Here is a 20213-nt window from a genome sequence, read left to right as displayed (position 1 = left end):
CGTGTCAGCACTCTGCACTGGCCAAACAAAGCATGATTAAATTACCAACCACTGCATCAAACTACAGTCATTCTACTATTTTCTATATATTTATCATGACCCCTAAAGAGATGTAAATGTTTTCAGCAGTGCAATATGGCAATCTACAAATAACTATTGGTGTAGCATTTTTCTTCAGTAAATTGCAAGATATTTCTATTATTTGTAGGCACTGACTTGACAACCAATCCAAATAAACTTGTACGATGATTTCAGATAATTTAACATGTTTAAAGTAATCTTTCAAGTAACTTTATTGCGGTTTTCACAGCAATGCATAGCCTCCTAGCTAGTAGAGACCTGATCAATGAAAAGCTTACTGTGCTAGAACATACTTCTGTACAAAAAAGCTACTAAAAAAAGCTTCCATGCAAGCAGCAAATAATATAATGAATAGCAGTTTCTGTGAGTACTTACGCATCATCCATGAATTTGGCAGCAACCACCACACATGTAATTAGCAAGTGATGAACACTAGCTAGGAAGGAAAAAAGATCCATTTTTTAGCTGAACCGCTCGGCGAACTACCAGTTTTAGTTCCCAATCATCACCTCTGGAAATTCGACTAACAAATGTCACTACTCATGCTCCCATAATCACACAACGGAAAGGATCCTAGATAAAATAACATGCTTAGTTTCTTACCAGGTCGTAGGTGGTGGGCTCGGCGTAGCTGGGGGACCCCTCCTCCACGGGGTGCCGTGGTGCTCCCCAGCACAAGCACCATGCGACACCGCAGGGCGATGAGAATTACTGCGAAGGACCGAACACTGGCAATGCAGATGCAGTATCATTCTTGTACAAAAGTAATAATAAAAGAAAAACAGAGACAGACGAACATGGATTATTATAATTTTCTTCCTACTGGTTATCAATGGCAAACATTCCTTTTTGTAGTCCACTTATATGATTAAGGATATGTGATTCATAGCTCAAACACAACTCGGCCTGCTAGTCTTGGTTTCTTTTATTACCCAGCAGTAATCTTAGACAATTATTAATACAAAGTAATCTTAGGTATCTTGTGCACTAATGCCATTCATACGCAGCAGTTGTCGCTCTTCTAGCAGCCCAAACTGATGAAATGCTTTTCATAAATGCCCAACAATTACAAAAAGGATGCAGTGGACTTATCGATCATGATTGGCAAGAGATTTCACTCCATTTGTTCATGTTGTTTTAGTAAATTTCAAATGCGCAACCCACCACAAAACAATGCGTGATTGGCAAGAACTTACATGGAGCATGTCAGTGTCTTCTTCATGGACCTACTCCCACCTCCAAGCAACACTTCGTCGGCCTCCTCCCACCTCCTGCACCACTGTCGAGAGGGCACGGGCAGCGTTTCGCGATGACAGCCACGCCTGCTCCCGAAACCGCGTGGTGTGCTTGGCCGCCTTGGCGAGCGACGAGGACGGCGCCGTCGATCTTGGATCAACGTTGAGGCCAAGGGCCAAGGCCGCCATCACCGGGATAGTATTGGGGAAGGGGACGACAGACAGGGGTAGATCTACATAAGTCATGCCGACCGGAGGTGGCGAGGCGGCGGTGGCGCCGGAGTTGGGGAACAGAACGGCGGCGGAACCTCTCTCAGTCACGGAAGAACGAGGATACGACTCTTCCCTTGCCCTCTACGATCGGCAGATGTTGGGCTTGGACTACTAGATTGGGCTGGGGTCATCTATTAGGCCGGCCCGTCTACGATTTTTTTTCTAAGGTGCGAAAGTTGCCACCGGTATGTAACATACCACTCAACTTTTGGACAGTGGTATGAAACTTTTTAGGCCATTGGATGGACCAAAATGAAAGGCTGTTATCTATCTGAGGGTACCACAAAAGAACTCATCTAAAGTGGATTCTGTCTACCGATAGTCGTATCTAGCTAAAGTGGATTCTCTCTGCCGATAGTTGTATCTAGGATGATCAGGCAAGAGCACCAGCCGGCCGGCACAGCCCGCGTGAGGCAAGTGGCTACGTCGCGTGGGCGGGACTTGACGCGCGCAGGGGCACAGGTCGGCGGTGGGAGTCCAGGTGACGCCATGGTAGCTCACCGGAGGCCGGAGGGTAGGAGAAGTTCACATGAGGGAGAGGGTAAGCTCGCTGATGGAGGTGCTCTAGCGGTGATCGAAAATCAAGCTGGAAGGTCGGCGACGGTGCATCAGGTCGATTGACCTGCTCGTGGGATTCCATCCCAAGCAGCCCCGGACGCTGCTGGTGATTCCGTGCACCTTGAGCGTCCCCCTGTTGAGATGCCTGGATCACTATAATGCCAACATCATCTTGCACCCGCAACTCCGGCCAGCCCACGGACCGTCATGCACAAGCAAACAGAACAACCACCACGATCATCCTGGGAACTGCCCGCCTCCACCACTCCCTCGCGAGCAGCATCACCTACCGCAGGTCTGCAAGCCCGATCTTATTGATCCCAGGTCTCCCAGCCCGATCACATCGATCATAGGTCTGTAAGACCAATCTTGTCGATCCCAGTCTTCCAGCCCGATCTCATCGATCCCTTTTCCAGCTCAGCATTACAGCCCTCAACCTCATCAATCTCGTCGATCCCCGCGTTGATCGTGTTGGTTCAGAAGTACCATGCTCGAGCGGCCATATAAGCTAGGTTCCGGAGCAAATACAGAATTAATCCCACACGGACATAGCTCTTGGACTCCAACTCGGTTAGCGGATGGACGTGCACGTACAAAGCAATAGGACAAACGGAAGCCAAGAACGGATGCGATTTCTTGACCACTTACGAACGGACGGACACGATTTCGCGCGTACCAAACCAAACCAAACCACGGAAACACTTTTCCCTTTATGGCAGGGCTCGTAATATTTACTGAAAAGTATGGCTAATAGAAAAACGAACGAAAAATTAGGGAGAAACCTTCCTTACTTTATTAGTAGGTAAAGATTAAGTATAGATTTCTCCGGATAGAAAAATGTTCAGCCTCCCTGGTGGTTTGTAGCTTTGTAGTTGGGTGTTTCATGTATGTGAATTGAATAATCTGACTTTTGCGGCAACTACCACAGTACCCTTGTGGTGTTACGGATTGAAAAAGATTCTACTACAGAGTATATTATTACAGGTTTAACATCTTTCACCCGGTTATGCAATCTACGCACCATCGCCACCAACAGATATCTTCGTGCGCGTAAAAGTGTTTGCAGCTCCTGGTTGGTTGTGATCATCCAGGAGATGTTACTCCTGTGGGTCAACTGGTACGCCCGAAATTATAAAAACATATTCCATACAATTTTTAAAGAAAATCGAGAGTAATTTAGCACATGGATACAAATTTTTTTTTTCTATGTCACATAGTTTTAGATTCAAATTTCACCTGCAACTTGGAACAAAAATGTCAAATAATATTATGAGTAGTAGCTTTTCAAATTTGATTGTAACTTGGCTCATCAACACTATCAGGGCAGAACTAGTGTTTTTATCAAGCCGTGTTTCAGACATTTTCGTATGAATTCTAAAATTATTTTTAATTTTGACTACTTGAACAATGTGTTTTCAGCCGCTGGTGCACCAGGTGTGTATGCACCTGACACGTTCTGGCGATAGGCAAGCTCAAATGGCAGGAAAAGAGGTGCAGGACAGGACGTATCTTGATTTGAACGCTCAATTTTCAACAACACTCTGATTCAGTTTGGTTAGAGGCTAGTCCAGATTTTCTTAGTCACAGCCTGAGAGCCAGCTCTGTTTTTTTTTTGTGTGTGTGTGTGTGTTTTGAACTGGTACAAGCTCTGATTTAATTTAACGAAGCCTGCGATTTCCCTTAAAAAAAGAGAGAAGGACACTGAAGAAAAAAAAACCCTTAAAAACATGACACCATTCATTCACGTGAACGTGAAAGTTGAAACGGAAACCCCATTCCCCTCTCCCCTCCCCCCACCCCGCATCGCCGCCGGCGAACTCCCGCCCCCCTTCCCATCTCGCGAGCTTGAGCCCGATGTGAGAGGCGCCAAACCCCTCCTCCATGGATCACGCCGACGAGGAGCCGGCCACCAAGCGAGCCAAGCTCTCCGATGGCGGCGGCGGCGGAGGCGGCGACGACCTCCTCAGCGCGCTGCCCGACGATATTCTCATCCACATCCTTCTCAGGCTCGGCAACGCCGACGTTTCCGCTCGGACCAGCGTCCTCTCCAGCCGCTGGCGCCGCCTCTGGGCCTTCCTCCCGGGGCTCCACTTTCCCCCCGACACCGACCCAGAGAGCATACGGGCCGTCCTCGCCGCCCATGAGGCGCCCGCCCTCCACTGTCTCCGCGTCCTCGCCAGGGACGCCCATGCCGATTTCGTGGCGGCGTGGATCCCCATCGCCGCCCGCCGCCTCTCCGGCGATCTGACCTTCATCAACATTGCGTCGCCGGACATCGTGAGGGATGAGGTCGGGGACAGAGGTGCCTTCGAGCTGCCGTGCTTCGAGAATGCCACCTCGGTCTCGCTCCAGCTAGGGTTCCTTCGCGTCGCAGCGCCGGCCTCTGGCATAGCCGCCCGGCTCACCGATCTCCACCTGGATAACTTCCGGCTACAACCTCCGTGTGTGCTCGGCGACGTTTTCTCATCGCCTTTGTGCCCGTCATTACAAAGACTCGCCATCCACGACGCCTCGGGTGTTGACAAATTCACCATCAGCTCCGAGTCCCTCCTGGAACTGGAGCTGATGAATCTAGACGGTTTGCAGCAGCTCACCGTTGTGGCACCAGCGCTCGAAGAGCTAAGAGTGGCCTTCTGCTTTCTGAATTTTCGGAATCCGAATCAACCGGTTGCCAACATCTCAGCCCCTCAGCTGGTGTCGCTCGAATGGAGAGATGCTTATGATCCATGTTCTGTCCAGCTTGGCGAGATGCCACACCTACAACGTCTCGGCACTGGCATTTTTCTTGTATATGGACCAGATGACTTTAAACCCAACCGTGATTGCCTCAGTTTTTTGGGTCACTTCAAGGTTGTGCACAGTCTAACCATCCCGCTGCTCTATAATTCGGTGAGTTCAGTTTTTATGCTTTAATTTGCTCAAATCTCTGAAACATAGGTGTGATGAACATGAGCCTGCCCGATCTCCGTCTTCTTAGAGTGCATTTTTTTCTGCCTTTGGGTAATTTGTGATTAAAGATACGTACTGCTGCACTAGTATATTCGTTATCCAAGAGGGCGATAGGTAACAATCCTTTTCTTCATTTAATTCTTCATGTAATCCTTTTCTTTACATCCTGTGGATCTACAGGCCATAGGTAACAATCGATACTTGATGGAAGACATGACAAAACTACCTGACATTACATTATTGTGTTTGCCTGTGATGTCAAAAGGACATTCCGTTGGAGCCAGCTCGTTCCACATTCTCAGAGTCTGTACTGGTGTAAGAAAGCTGGCACTAAAATACTTAGAGGTAAACTATACTTAATTTGTTTCTTCCTTCTTTTACCATTCAGATAATACTTGAGTCACCAGGGAATTCACATCAAGTAATGTGCATTTGCATGTATTGGGAAACCTAGGATCGACTGCCAATTGCCTTACTGTAGGCGTTAGTTGCTTGTTTTGATACTGATACTTCGCCTCCAAACTTCACGTGTGTAAAAAATCTGGCTCATATTCTGCTAGCGATAATGCTGTGTTCTTCAAGTTTGACAGAGTGGTGTCCTAATTTTCTGAAGTATGCCAATATGTATGCCGCTTATTTCTTGATAGACTCAATTTTGATAACACAGTTAAAAGCCAGGACTTGGGAGATTATTTTACTAAGCTCATAGAGCATGCATTGTGTAAGAGGGTTCCATTGATAGCGAAGTCCAAATGCCAAATTTGGCATTGTCACGCCTAAGATTTTTTGTAACTTCTATGGTAATGTTTGTGATACCACTTTCTATTTGTACAGAACAAAGCTTGTTTTCTGCGATAGGCTGGCTTCAACTAATTTCCGGTCTATTTCTTTTGTTAATTCTGCTGATGCACATTTTGAAGTACTCAGGCAGTTTGATAATTTATAGCTCTGTCTCCCTTTTTGTCATCAAGCGATATTTTTTGATCTTACCGACTTGATACCCCCTTCACTTCAGGCGCATACTCCATGCTCACCGGGATGCATTTGTGACCAACAAACAATGTGGAAAACGGAGGAACTTGTGCTGGATGGCCTCCAAGAAGTAGAAATCAGTGAACTGTCAGGAACTCAACGTGAAGGCGAATTTGTGCAACGGTTGTTCAGTTGGGCAACAACGCTAAAAAAGATGACAATATCCTTTCATCACTCGGTTACTGAAAGCAAGGCCAAGGGGTTATGCCAGATGTTACAAAGCTTCTCCAGATCAGGAATAGATATGGAATTTTATGTGCACAGCAGGTTGGCCGGGAGGGTTTTGTATGCTCCAGAAGACTAAGGCAGTGACTTGCTGATTCTTTTAAAAAGCTACAGGTTTGCATCGTACCAATGTTGTCATGCTCCAGAGCGGTGATGAGTTCATGTCAGATGATTATGATAATGCTGTCGGGATTGTCTTTGCCTCTTTGGGTTGTGTGTGCGTGTTTATTTGTCTCTGTGATCTGTACGAAACTTTGTATACCAAATAATCTGCTAGTATCTGCTGCATGCCCTGATTTCTAACCATGCCGGGTCATATGTTAGACGGGTTAGGCTGTGGTTTAGTAGTTTAATGTCTGCTATGAACTGTTGAAGTAACTGTTGTACAATAAAACCAAAACTTTGCTTAATGGTATCTGAAACAGTGCGCCTTCCTCGATCCGCCGCCTCCCCCGCCCCTCACCCTCGTTGTCGCTCGCAGCAGCGAGGACAAGTTCCTCAATCCGCCGCCGCTCCTCCGCTGCTCATCGGCCCCTCCCCCGCAGCAGCAGACGCCGCTCCTCCGCAGTTCCCCCGCTTCCGGTCGCGGCCCGTCTCTGCACCCTAGATGGAGCACCTCGAAGGGGAGACCGCCGCCGAGCACGCTGAGTTATCCGCCGGCGGTGGTGGCAGCGAGGACTGCCTCAGCGCCCTACCCGACGACGTCCTTCTCCACATCCTTCGCGATCTCGACACCACCATCGCTGCTCGCACCAGCGTCCTTTCCCGCCGCTGGCGCCGCCTCTGGGTCCTCCTCCCGGACCACTACTTCGTCCTTGGCGCCAACCCAGACAGTCTGCGCGGCGCCCTCGCCGCTCTCGAAGCGATGTCAGACGACGAAGCGCCGACGCTCCGGAAACTCTGTTTCTTCGTCTTCAGCGAGCACGCCTCCCTCGACTCCCTGGCGGCCTGGCTCCCCATCGCAGCCCGCCGCCTCACCGGCCTTCTCCATGTCATCATTTTGGGCGATGCGGGGGAAGACGGAAGAGTTGCCTTTGAGCTGCCCTGCTTCGAGAGAGCCACCGAGATAACGCTCTGTCTAGGATTTCTTAGCCTCACCCTGCCGCCTTCCGGCGTATTCGCCAGGCTCACCGATTTATCCCTGGAGAAACTCCACCTACATGGTCCTTGCGGGATCGGTGAAGCCGTCTCCTCGCCACGGTGTCCATCCTTGCAAAGACTCAATGTGGTCAATGCCGAGGGTCTGGGAAATTTTGCCATCCACTCGGAGTCTCTGCTGAAAATAAGGCTGGAGAAATCGTGTGGATTGCAGCAGCTGACTATCGTGGCACCAGCACTCAAAGAGTTAACTGTGTTCTACTGCTTTGCTCATGATTCAGATCCGAGTCAACCTGTTGCCGACATCGCAGCACCTCAACTGGTGTCACTCCACTGGAGGGATGCTTATCATCCAAGCTCTGTCCAGTTTGGCGAGATGGCGCAGCTGGAATTGCTGGGCGCCACCTTTTTCCTTGTAGATGAAGCAGATGGCTATGAACACAATCGCGACTGCGTCAGGCTATTGCGCCACTTTCAGGATGTCAGCACTCTTACTCTCGAGCTGGCCTATATGCCAGAAGATATCGAGGTGAATACACATGTCTTTCAAGTTAAGGAATGTGCCATTTGAGATATGGAGTTCAGGTTAAATAATGTGCCATTTTGGGTTGTAGTCTAGTATGTGTGGCATGTACATCATCAAGATGATGGTGCCATTTGAGATATATGGAGTTCAGGTTAAAGAATGTGCTATTTTGGGTAGGAGTCTAAGATAATTGTGCCATTTGAGAATAGCCAGGCACAATTCTTGCTTGCTTAGATTTTTTCTTTATTTGAGGAAATGACATAAAATCTGTCCACCGGACTATAAACCTATACTCTAAAATTTAGTTAGGTTGGGACCTCTGTCCATAAAAGGTTGTCTTAAATTTATCAAAATTTGGATGAAGGTAGACACTATTTAGTGCATAGATACATCCAAATTTAGGCAAATAAATATTTTTATGGACGCAGGGAGTATGCCACTGATCCTATAACAGAAATCTGAAGTGAACTTGTTAATTATGGTAATAGCTTTGTGGAAAATGAGATGCATGTGTCCATTTCGAAGTTACATAACCTGTAACTTTTACTTTGCATGAACCTACAGGAGGACTTAGGTGAGCATCACTACTTGATGGAAGACATGGCAAGGCTCCCTTACGTTACATTCTTGACCCTGCTTATTACTGCAAAGGGACATTCCTTTGGAGCCAGTTCTTTCCACGTTCTCAGGACGTGCACTAGTATAAGAAAGCTGATGCTAATATTTAGTTCTTCTCTGGACTTGGAGGTAAGGCTATCCTTAATTTGTTTACTATTGCTTTAGTTAACAGTGGTGCCACTTAAAACAACATGCATTTCTTGCCACCCTGGGGCTTTATCTGATAGTTGCCGTACTCTAGGTGTTGGTTTGATACCAGTACTTTGATCCCAAGCTTATACTCCTATGTGGCAACTATATGGTTTATGCCTCTCGTGATTATAACATTTTGTTCTTCTGGATTGATAAAAGTGGCATTCTACTTGCGTCTGTAGTAGATTTCACTTTGGAATATTATCAGTATGTTGGAAATATATGGCAGTGGATGGGAAATTAGCCTAGTTATGCTGTACATGGCAGGCTCAATCTTGATAACACAGTTAGGATTTAGGATATAGTAGTATTATGCTTATGGCATGAGCTTTTCTAAATGTTCCATCAGTAACCAACCAAGCCTAAGGTCGATCAGAAATCTTCTTGAATATGGGCTGTTGGTAGCACTGTATCTGAGTAAATTTTATACACTTTCACTTTGCAGAGAATAAGCACATTTTGTTGCATAGGTTGGCCTTAAGATAATTTCTAGGTGGTGCTCTATTGTAAATTTTGTTAATGACATATCTATAAGTAATAAGGTAGTCTTCGCAAAAAGTAAGTAATAAGACAGTCATAGATCTTCCAGTTTCCTCTCATGTCTATGTGGTCAAGCTGTAGCAGTTATACTTACTATGTTGATGTGTGCCCCCATTTCAGGCAGAACCTGCATGTGCATCAGGTTGCCTCTGTGATCATCCACCAAACTGGAAAACCGAGGAACTTGTGCTGAATCGCCTTCAAGAAGTAGAAATCAGTTACTTGAAAGGAACTGAACATGATTTTGCTCTTGTCAAACGATTATTCAGTTGGGCAACAGCACTAAAAAGAACGACAATAAGTTTCCATCGCTCAATCACCGAAAGCATGGCCAAAGAGTTCTGCCAGAGGATATTAGGCTTCTCCAAGCCAGACATATGTCTAAAATTTTACGTGTACCATGACTTCACTAAGAAAGTCTTGTATGTTCCAGAAAACTAAGGTGTGGGCTTGCTGTTTGCACTTTTGGTATTTCGTGGCTTTTGGTATCAGCTGTACCCTGTGCAAACATCAAAAGTCGAGCAGATCCTTCTGAAATGATACCATGTCATCCATCACGATTTACTTATTCCGTGTTATGTTTTACATAAGGAGGTTTAAACGTTGTTCAGAAGCTATATGTGTGCAAGATCCAAACGTTGGCATGCTGAAGAGTGATGATGAACTGTTTTTGGATAGTTCACTGCAATGACCCTGCAATTATGTTCAAGTGTTGGTAAAATTTGTCTCGCCGTCTTCTCCAGACAATACATACTCATGCGCAAGTTACCTGTACAGGGTATGTATGTCGGGCTACTCTCTTCTTTATCTTATGGTTATGGCTTCTAGCTTGATCTATGATACTGCAATATGTGATATGGCAATTTACCTCCAATAGAATTAAAGGAATAATGTTTACAATATGCCTATGTTACAGGGGCTCGAATCAACCTTTCTGAATAGAATTAAAAAAAAACTGTTCCATGCAACCCATTGAGATGCTGTTGTTTGTGGCCAAAATAAACAATCAATGACACAACAAAAACATTATTACATGGCAACAGCAAGAGCTACACCTGATTCCCTACTGGTTGGAGAGAGAATAGGAACTTTCAACTTTATCTACATCTAAGCTAATTCTATGTTACATGATAAATGCCAGCAATATTTGCCTGGAAGATAGAGCATCCATGCTGTCATGGATCTCACTCCTTCAGCAGCATTCATTTGTCATAATACTCTGAGTCTTCATAGTTCAATGAACATCTAGTCATCGCTATTTTACAAGAACCCAATAAACTGTGGGCAATCATATGGTGCAAGTGCAACCGCTGCTCTCTTCTTAAAAGTTAAGATGGCGGCTGCAAAATATTGATGACTGTTGTTGCAAGAAGGGATCCTCAGAGATGCAGTACAGCTTATCCTTATAAGGTACAATCCTAGCAGAGCCAGGTTTCATTTCCTTCTCTCGTCTTCTTATTCTTTCTCTATTATGTGTTAATCATGTCTTCATTTGATACTACCCAAAGGAGCTGTACCCCTGAACAAGATCCCAGATATAAGCGGCATTAGGGCATCTCCAACGCTACGACCCAAACGGACGCGTTGAATCGTCCGATTTTAGCTGTTTGGGTCGGCCTTCGGAGACGCGGATAGACGAGGACGTCCGTGCCTTTTTTTGTTCCCCAACGCGCAGTGAGACCCAAATTAGTGTTCATCTTCTCTAGCCATACTAGTACTAGTTGGGCAACAACCAGCCCCAGCCAGGAAATTTTGGCAAAAAAGACCACCTGCCCCAATGAATTGGCAAAAAAGACCACCTACAAATTAAATTGACAAAAAGAACCACCTTCTCAGTGGCGGCAGCGCCCCCAGCTGACACGTGGAGACGTGCCGCCGAAGTAGATGGCGGCAGGGTTGCCGTCGTGATGGTGCGGGACCTACCGCCCCCGCGTGTGGTGGCAAGGCCACCTGGAGCATGCCGCTCCTAGCTTTGGCGGCAGGATCTGCGTGTCTGTGTTAATCTAGTGCGTGTATGTGTTAGAATTGGTGCGTTCATTCCCAGCTATTTACATGGCAACCCATATAAATAAAATCACTCGATTTTGGTTTAATTTGAGCCGCCTATTTTGTTTTGCGCAGCTTCAATGGGGCGACGCAAACGGACGAGTTCGTGCCGGACCAAAAATACGTCTGTACACTGTTTCAGCTGCCCGACGCATAGTATTCGGGCCATCCGCGGAGACTCAAACGTGGCTCAAATATGCGGTATGTTTGCGTCTGCGCGGACGCTACACGGATAGGACGGTCGTCCGCATGCTTCTCGCACGGGCCCACCTAGCAGCGCACAGATGCTTCGTCTTCAGCGCGGCATGACTTACGGGCGGCGGCTTCCACGTGCGTGCGCTGGTGGGTGGTCTCGCAGTGGCAGGCCATTGAAGGCGAGATGGTGTCCGAGCCTTTTGAAGGTCCACTGGCGGCGCCCAATTTCTCGACCACACCATTGTTACAGTCCGTCGTATCCACCTGACCGATGCCATGTGGAAAAAATCTTGGCCGTCCGCAAAACCAAGAACGACCACGAGGCTAGCGGCTCACGGTCCGGCAAGAAGCCGCGGGTCGGGCGGTACGTCCGCATCGATTTCGTGCGTCGCCTCTGGGAGGAAAACCGGTCGGTGCCATGGTCGACTGCTAACCTTCCTGGAGGCGTCGTCATCCGCGACGAGGCGAGGCGCGCGTCCTCTGCTCCGGCCCGTCGGACGATGGGGTCGGGCCTCCGCCCCCGCGTCAAGGAGGAGGACGTCGCGGCCTCGCCACCACTTCCACCGGCGAAGAAGAAATGGTGGGAGAAGGAGGCCGAGGCGCAGGCGGCCCTCCGTGGCGACGACGACGAGGAGTTTCCCGCCCTACAGTTCATGGTCGGCCGCTCCGTCGACGAAGACTACCTGCACATTACACTGGACCCGCGGTAGGCGGCGGTGTGGTTTGCCAGGGACCATGGCGCAAACTACGTCTACCTCGTCGGACCAGCGGAGCTGCCGGCGCCAAAGGAGGAGAAGGCCGATGAGGAGGAGGCCGACGATGGCACCGATCGGTTTTCCTCCTAGAGGAGGCGTGCGAAATCGATGCACACATACCGCTCGACCCGCGGCTTTTTGCCGGACCTTGAGCCGCTAGCCTCGTGGTCGTTCTTGATTTTGCGGAACGGCCAAGATTTTCTCCCCATGGCGTCGGTCGGGTGGATACTACGGACCGTGACAATGGTGTGGTCGAGAAATTGGGGGCCGCCAGCGGACCTTCAAAAGGCTCGGACACCATCTCGCCTTCAATGGCCTGCCACTGCGACACCACCCACCAGCGCACGCACGTGAAAGCCGAGACGCACCATTAACGCAGCCCTGAAAAGCGGCAGCGCGCCGCCCGTAAGTCATGCCGCACTGAAGACGAAGCATCTGTGCGCTGCTAGGCGGGCCCGTGCGAGAAGCATGCGGACGACCAACCTGTCCGCGTAGTGTCCACGCAGACGCAAACGTACCGCATATTTGAGCCGCGTTTGAGTCTCCGCGGATGGCCCGGTGTTATCACCAGATTTTGGCTAAATCAGGAGATGGGCCGCGATCAAGATGGGCTTGGAAGATTACACATGGAAGATCTATGAAGCGGCCTTGCACGGGGAATTTGGGCTAGATTGCCCGTGTATCTTTAATTATGGTAGATTGTATCTAGATTAAAAGTTAGAGTTTATCTCGTGCACGGTTTAGTGCACGCCCACATTAGAAAGTCCGCTGGACTATAAATATGTATCTAGGGTTTATGGAATAAACAACAACCAACGTTCAACCACAAACAAATCTCGGCGCATCGCCAACTCCTTCGTCTCGAGGGTTTCTACCGGTAAGCATCATGCTGCCTAGATCGCATCTTGCGATCTAGGCAGCACAAGCCTGCCCACGTTGTTCATGCGTTGCTCGTACCGAAGCCTTTTTGATGGCGAGCAACGTAGTTATCTTAGACATGTTAGGGTTAGCATTGTTCTTCATATTACATGCTTTCGTAGTGCAACCCTTGCATGTCTAGCCGCCCTTACACCTATCTTAGGTGTAGGGGCGGCACCCCGCTTGATCATAGTTTAGTAGATCTGATCCGTTACGATTGCTCCTTGTTCTACAAGGATTAGTTTAATATCTCGCAATAGTTAGGCCTTACAAAGGGGGAGGATCCAGCGGCACGTAGGGTGTCGTTCGTTGGCCCTAAACAGGATGTTCCGAGGATCAACCTCGTGTTGGTTTTTAGGCCTTGTTTAGGATCGGCTTACGATCACCGTGCGTGGCCGCGAGGCCCAACTCTGGAGTAGGACGATCCGATTATGCGGTGAAAACCCTACATCGTCGTAGATCTCATTAGCTTTACCTTGATCAAGCAGGACCACCATATATTCGGACACCTCGTCCGAATCATGGGTGGATCGGCTCTTTGAGCCGATTCACGGGATAACCCGAGAGTCGATCGAGGCTCGTATTTAATGTTTACGTGTGTGCCCTGCAGAAACTAAGCGAGACATCATCCACACCTTCCCGACCGGGTATAGGTCAGGTGGCACGCCCTTGTGATAAACATCGGTGCGTGCGACCAGGAGGCTTTGCGGGCCGTCGCTCTGAGGGACTGGGGCCAGCCGCAGCCCTAGTTGTTCCCGGCTCTACCGTGTTGACCGTCTCTGCCCGCCAGGGGGTTTCTGACGTCAACACCCGGATACTATGCGTCGGGCCACTGAAGCAAAGCAGGATACAAACGTATTTTTGGTCCACGCGAACTCGTTCGTTTGTGTCGCCCCGTTGAAGCTGCGCAAAACAAAATAGGCGGCTCAAATTAAACCAAAGCCGAGTGATTTTATTTATATAGGTTGCAATCTAACACAGATCATGTAAATAGCTGGGAATAAAGGCACCAATTCTAACACAGGCACGCACTAGATTAACACAGACACGCACTAGATTTTATGACCAGGGATCAAAGATCCTGCCGCCAAATCTAGGGGCGGCATGCTCCAGGTGGCCTTGCCGCCACATGCAGGGGCGGCAGGTCCCGCACCATCGCGACGGCAACCCTGCCGCCATCTACTTCGGCGGCATGTCTCCACGTGTCAGCTGGGGGCGCTGTCGCCACTAAGAAGGTGGTCCTTCTTGTCAATTTAATTCGTAGGTGGTCTTATTTGCCAATTCGTTGGGGCAGGTGGTCTCTTTTGCCAAAATTCCCCCAACCAGCTCCGTCCCGTCGAGCCCCGGCCCGGCGGCCTCTGTCCCTGGCCCGGCGACCTCCGCGCCAACACACACACGTGGCAGGCAGAAGCGACCTTGGCCGACGAGCCCCTCGCCACGCGCAGCACGGCGACCTCGGCCGGACGAGCGCCTCGCGCGGGAGCACATCGACGCGCGCACGACGACCAGGGGTGGCGGCTTCTTGACCCGGTACCCCTTCGGCGGTACGGGGTAGGCGTCGCTGCGGCCGTAGCCCGAGCAAGCCCTGGTCGTGCCGCTGGCGTGGAAGGCATCAACGCGCGCACGACGTCCAGGGTGTCGTAGTCCCGCGGCGCGGCACAGAGGGGCGAGCGCATCGAGTTGGCCATGAATCAGCCCGACGAGCTCCGGCCCGCCCCGGCGACCTCCGCCCCGCCCGCGGCCAGGCCCACCTCCGCCCGTGGCCGACGCGGCCGGCGCCGCCCCCGCCTGTAGCAGCAGCGCTGCAGCTGGAAGCCGGCAACAACGTCTCGTCCGCCCGCCCGCAGCGCCAGCGCCAGCGAGCAGCGCGTCGGCCGCCGCCGCCTTCCGCCTGCTCTGCTCCATCTCCGCCCATCTCCGCCCGTCGTCGCGCGCGCTGCTCCGTGCGCCGTGTGCAGCCTGAGAAGAGGCGTGCAGCCTGAGAAGAGGACGGAGCGAGGCGTGAGGCTAGGCGCGCGGGGCTGCTCGGCAGAGCACGGGCGCCGTCTTGCGCCGTCTCCGGCGTGCGGCACGGGGCGGCGTCGCGACGCGCCCGGCGCCCGCGGCGGCGTGGCTCGCGGCGGCCCGTGCACGCGGCGGCCCCTGCTCGCGCGGTCGGCGTGGCCTGGCTCAGCGCGGGCGGCGGAGCTTCCTGGCGGCCTGGCTCAGCGCGGCGGCACAACCTGGCTCAGTGTGCTCCGTTTCAGCCGCGGCGACCTCCGGCATGGACGAAAAAAAGGGTCGTGTTTAGCAGGGAGCCTCCACGCGAGCTCGACGGCGGCGATTGGCCGGCGAGCCCTATTCCGGTGGGGAGCGAAGCCAACATCAATGGCAGAAAAAGAAAAAGAAAGACAGAGGAGAGAGAAGGCTGTGGGAGTCCGGGTGGATTAACTAGTGTGGCTGCCATGTGGGGTTTGGGAGGACACGGACAGATGACCAGAGACGCCCGCACGCGTCCGGCTCGCCCCAAATTGCTCCCAAATTTGGGCTGCCTTTGAGTCGTGCCGGACACCACAGCAGTCCGTTTTTAATATGGGTCCGCCCGTTGGGAGCAGGTTTTACCCAAACGGACAAATCTGACGTCCGTTTTTGGGTTTGGGTGGCCGCGTCGGAGATGCCCTTACTCACTGCACCCAGCACCTTATGTGTTTAGAGCAGAACCTGCTTTCCATTGGGCTTTGGCAGTGGTCTAGGCTGAGGGTTTGCCATCGGAAAATGCATGGGGTTCGTTAAGATGGCGAAAGAACCATGATTGGAGGCTAAAGCTAATGGTTGAGGTGGAAAATTAGGTGTTACTTCCTGGATTGTTAGCGGCGTCAGTCGAAAAGTGGATGATTCAAATGGCCTAGCATTGTTTGGTTCACTGTCAAATGAAAAAAAGAAAGCATATTAGGATCTAGCAAATCAAAATGGAATAAGAAAAACTTATTTTGAAGATACCGATAAATAAAAGGAAGCTACTCACCCAATAGTGTTCTTTCCTTTCACATATGGTTCACTCCTCGAGGATGATTTGTCTCTGAAGCCGTATCCGTTATCCTGCATACAACAGAGATGTTATATGCATGCCAATCTCAGAATCATTTCCGACCTTTTACAGGGGGTGTGTATGAAGATGCCATGTGGCAAGAGACAGACTTACATGGACTTTAATTCCCACAAAGGCATCTATGGAACCATGTTTGCTGTAATGTCTTGAATTCCGGATAAATGGATGGTTGCGGTTGGCCTCTCCGCAGGATTCCTCTTGAAACACAATTGCAGAAAATCTTTTCCCTCTTGGGATAAATTCCCAGGAATTATTGGGTCTTTATGCAAAACCTTAAACATTGCAGCTGGCTGCAGTACAGAAAAGGTTTCTTAGATTATAAAACCATAATGTTGATACCCAGTATTCTAGGAAAAAATGTTGATACTCAAATTAACAAGTTACTAGTGTTAGCTAATAACATTTCTTATGTTAACTTCTGTAACTATCTATTTGATCTACTATGACAGCATATTCAGGCCCTCTAGCCCAACTTTCCTGTTCCAGCCCTGACATGTGATGGGAGTATGAGAAGGAAAGCTTCAAGCTCTCAATAATATCAATTTGAGTAGCATAGACCTTTTCTCTGAGAATTCCGGGCATTATTTGCATGGCATTTTTCAAATTCAGTGAGAAGTCACATGGCTGCATCTATCACATAAACATGTAAAGAAATAATGACCATGTACATGAGACTAGTCACTAGCACTGAAATACTATACTTCCCACCCGACATTTTCGTTTGGGTGAAGTACTCCAGTTTATATAATTCTATGTCCCTCGCTAAAGAAATTGGTTTTATGCACACTAGGCAAAGTCGTGAAATGCATGTTAGTAAGCTTACTGTAAAGCTAAACGCTCCAAGTTATTACCCCTTCAAGATCACTCCAAGGAGGTTTCCCATCGAACATCTCAATGATGGTGCAACCAAGACTCCAGATATCAACAGCAAGATCATAGCCTACATCTTTAGATAGAGTAGCCTGAACCATCTGTACAAGAAGAAACAAATCAAAATTCAGCAAGCACAGACTAAATTTCCGCAATGTTAATTAACTTGAATACAATACTTTATCAGACTTTTCTGTAACATAGCAATTTAATTTCTGCGATGAACCTAATAAGCTGCCTCTTGCACTAGAGAAATTTAGTGATGTTGCTGTTGTTTCAACCTTTCAAGTCATATATCTGTCGTACTAAACCACCATATGGTTGCCTACATCTTCCTCTTTTTTCTTTTTTGTTTTGTGAGGGGAACCATCTTCCCAGTGGTGAGGTAGATATGTCAAAAAGTACAATGTTGTCTCTTAACTGATTTCACACGAAGAAATAACAACTGATTCCATCAAACAAAGAACAATTCATAAACCGAGTTTGGAGCTGTACTGGCCCATGTAAGTTGTAATAATGCACATGCTTTGGATGTATGTAATTCAAAAAAGGTAAAGCGAGCATGACGAGCCACGGCAGTACAAGGTTAAAGAAAATCACTACTCCCTCCGGTCCATTTTAATTGACTATAATATGGATGTATCTAGACATATTTTAAATCTAGATACATCCATATTAACGACAAGTAATATGAATCGGAGGGAGTACATATATAAAAGAAATATATATGATTACCTCTGGGGCCATCCAGTATGGTGTTCCCTTCAATGAAAGATTAGGGGCTGCAGTACTTAACTGGTAAAACCAGTACTGTCAACTGTACATAAACGAGAGGATACATAGGAAATGTTTACAATTATTATATAAGTAGTGCTATCTGAGCAAGCTTTCAAAAATTGTAGATTGGCCCTTCTCTTAAAAAAGTTATTCTGGATGCTACAATTGCAGGGAAAGATGAGAGGTGCAGGACAGGACGTATCCTGATTTGAACTCTCAATTTTCAACAATTCTCTGATTCAGCAGTTTGTTTAGAAGAGGCTAGTCCAGATTTTCTTAGTCACAGCCTGAGAGCTTAGCTGATTGTACAAGCCCTGATTTAATTTAACAAAGCCTGCGATTTCCCTTAAAAAAGAAAGAGAAGGACACTGAAGAAAAAACATCACACCATTCACAAGGCAAGATAATAACATTCCATAGCTCAGGTGGCCCCACATCAATGAAGCATAACGTTTTCGTCTTTCTGTTGTGGTCGAGCAAACCACTGCCATGAAGATGGGAGAGCTGAACCTGTTCCCACTGAAGCTGCTGCTGTTTCTCTTCAAACTGACATACATCAGAAGAATCTAACTCAGATTTGGTTGCCTTATGTACGCATGAATTAGCAGTTGTTCTGGTCATTCCTTGAGTTCCTTGCTGCCATGCAAACACAAGCATACAAGTTACTTTATGTACTGTTCGACCTTCTCCCGGTTGGCATACATTGAAGCCTGTTGGGTTAAGCGGCTGTGTGTTTAATTAGTCTGGCAGTGTATTGCTGGCCCAGCTCCTGCACATCAGGGTTTCGGAGGTTGCATTGCCTGTTGTAGCTGTGGATGGGAACCAGCGCCGCCTTTATTACTAGATGGGATGCGTCTTTTGTGCAGTCTGCAAGAGCATCTCCAGTCGCGTCTTCCAAAATTATTTGGGGCGCGCCGGACAAAAAAAAGCTTCCAGCCGCGTCCCCCAAATCTCTTTTTTTGGCGCCCCGATACGGTGTTCGGCACCCCGAGCCCGTCCCCGTCCCACAGGGGACGCACCCGGGACGCCGACGCACCGAAAAGCGAGGCGAAGCAACGCGGACCCGACCCGTCAGCGGCACAATAAATTTTAACCTAACCGTCGCCTACCTCGCGACATAAGTTATTGGCGCGCAGCGACGGTGCAGTTCCCGCAGAGGCGCAGCGACGCGTCTCGTCGCGCCTAGCTTTGCGTGCCGGTGTTAATGAGCGCCACCGCTCCCCCGCCTCCCTCCGGCCTATAAAAAGGGCCGCCTCTCATCGTCCCTCTCACACACAAACCCTAGCGCATCTCTCCCCAACTCTAGCCGCCACCATCTCAACAAGAGTCGACGCCATGGCTGAGAGAGGCGGAGGCCGAGCTCGCGGTCGTGGTCGTGGTCGTGGCCACGGCCGCGGCAGAGGTGCACGCTTGCCGTTGCCTGCCACGTCGTCGTCTTCATCCTCGGAGATGGACGTGGAGGCGGGCGTGCTGTTCGAGTTCGTCCTCGTCCTCAAGGGCGACCCACGCGGCATCCAGAGGCTGCCGGACTCCTTCGCCGCCTACGTCACCGGCGACGACCGCCCGGGCACGATGCATCTGCGGGAGGCTTCGTGCGGCTACTACCGGTGGATCGTCGACGTGATCTACGACGCGCGCGCGGCAAGATGTACCTCCACATCGGCTGGGAGAAGTTCGCGCGCCACCACAGCCTCGAAGCCGGCTTCGTCCTCCTGTTCTCCTACTTTGGCGACTGGGACATGAGCGTCAAGGTCTTCGACGAGACGCGCTGCCGCCGGGACTACCACGGCGATAGCACCGACGAGGAGGACGACTGATGAAGAGTGTTGTTTCTTCGCAGCGAATACGTGCACGGAGGTCTCTGTCTGTTCTTCCTCGGTAGAACCAACAAGGGCACCGTCACCAGCTGGATTTTCCAGTTTGGGTGACTGGGTGTGCCCTCGAGTGTTCTTTCTTGGCAGCGAACACACGAAACCTTCGACACACGGCCTAGTTAGGTTTATTTATTTTTTTTGTAATATTTTATATTTGTATCCACCATGATTCAAACTATGTATTAGTTTGTGGAAAACCATGTTCCAAATTATGTCTTCGTGTAAGCCACGTTCCCAATTATGTATTAGTTTGTGAAAATTGAAATAAAAATGCTAAAAAAGTATTTTTAATATTTGGGACGGCGTTTGGGGGACGCGGCTGGGGAGCGACGTCCCCCAAACACAGCACGAACGAAACACGTC

General features: G+C 49.3%; 2 protein-coding genes and 1 long non-coding RNA gene across 3 annotated transcripts; 2 read left to right on the top strand and 1 right to left on the bottom strand.

The window, feature by feature from the left end:
• The first annotated feature begins 4028 nt into the window (after positions 1-4028).
• On the top strand, positions 4029-6659 carry LOC124672332 (putative F-box/FBD/LRR-repeat protein At5g44950). Its single transcript, XM_047208579.1, has 3 exons — positions 4029-5036; positions 5277-5441; positions 6112-6659. The coding sequence occupies exons 1-3, from the start codon at positions 4029-4031 to the stop codon at positions 6430-6432; spliced, it is 1494 nt and encodes a 497-aa protein (XP_047064535.1). The 3' UTR covers positions 6433-6659.
• Positions 6660-6960: 301 nt separating this feature from the next.
• On the top strand, positions 6961-9943 carry LOC124672331 (putative F-box/FBD/LRR-repeat protein At4g03220). The gene is made up of 4 exons (XM_047208578.1): positions 6961-7980; positions 8066-8128; positions 8542-8724; positions 9448-9943. Exons 1-4 carry the CDS (start codon positions 6961-6963, stop codon positions 9766-9768), a joined length of 1587 nt encoding a protein of 528 aa, XP_047064534.1. The 3' UTR covers positions 9769-9943.
• Positions 9944-16573: 6630 nt separating this feature from the next.
• LOC124670723 lies at positions 16574-18003 on the bottom strand. The gene is made up of 3 exons (XR_006992634.1): positions 17935-18003; positions 17181-17300; positions 16574-16619 (listed from the first exon to the last, which is right to left on the bottom strand). It is a non-coding gene; the product is annotated as an uncharacterized LOC124670723 (long non-coding RNA).
• Positions 18004-20213: the final 2210 nt, after the last annotated feature.

The sequence above is a fragment of the Lolium rigidum genome, chromosome 7, assembly GCF_022539505.1.
Source record: "Lolium rigidum isolate FL_2022 chromosome 7, APGP_CSIRO_Lrig_0.1, whole genome shotgun sequence".
Lineage (NCBI taxonomy): Eukaryota > Viridiplantae > Streptophyta > Magnoliopsida > Poales > Poaceae > Lolium > Lolium rigidum.
The sequence above is the reverse complement of the archived record's forward strand: the minus strand, read 5'-3'. Positions and strand labels throughout refer to the sequence as shown.

What these genes read in the sequence shown, in the direction of transcription:
- LOC124672332 (XM_047208579.1), top strand. Translation starts at nt 4,029, where the DNA reads ATGGATCACGCCGACGAGGAGCCGGCCACCAAGCGAGCCAAGCTCTCC. An exon ending in TCCCGCTGCTCTATAATTCG is followed by an intron (nt 5,037 to 5,276) that starts GTGAGTTCAGTT and finishes GTGGATCTACAG; the next exon opens with GCCATAGGTAACAATCGATA. An exon ending in TGGCACTAAAATACTTAGAG is followed by an intron (nt 5,442 to 6,111) that starts GTAAACTATACT and finishes CCTTCACTTCAG; the next exon opens with GCGCATACTCCATGCTCACC.
- LOC124672331 (XM_047208578.1), top strand. Translation starts at nt 6,961, where the DNA reads ATGGAGCACCTCGAAGGGGAGACCGCCGCCGAGCACGCTGAGTTATCC. An exon ending in TTGAGATATATGGAGTTCAG is followed by an intron (nt 8,129 to 8,541) that starts GTTAAAGAATGT and finishes ATGAACCTACAG; the next exon opens with GAGGACTTAGGTGAGCATCA. An exon ending in GTTCTTCTCTGGACTTGGAG is followed by an intron (nt 8,725 to 9,447) that starts GTAAGGCTATCC and finishes CCCCCATTTCAG; the next exon opens with GCAGAACCTGCATGTGCATC.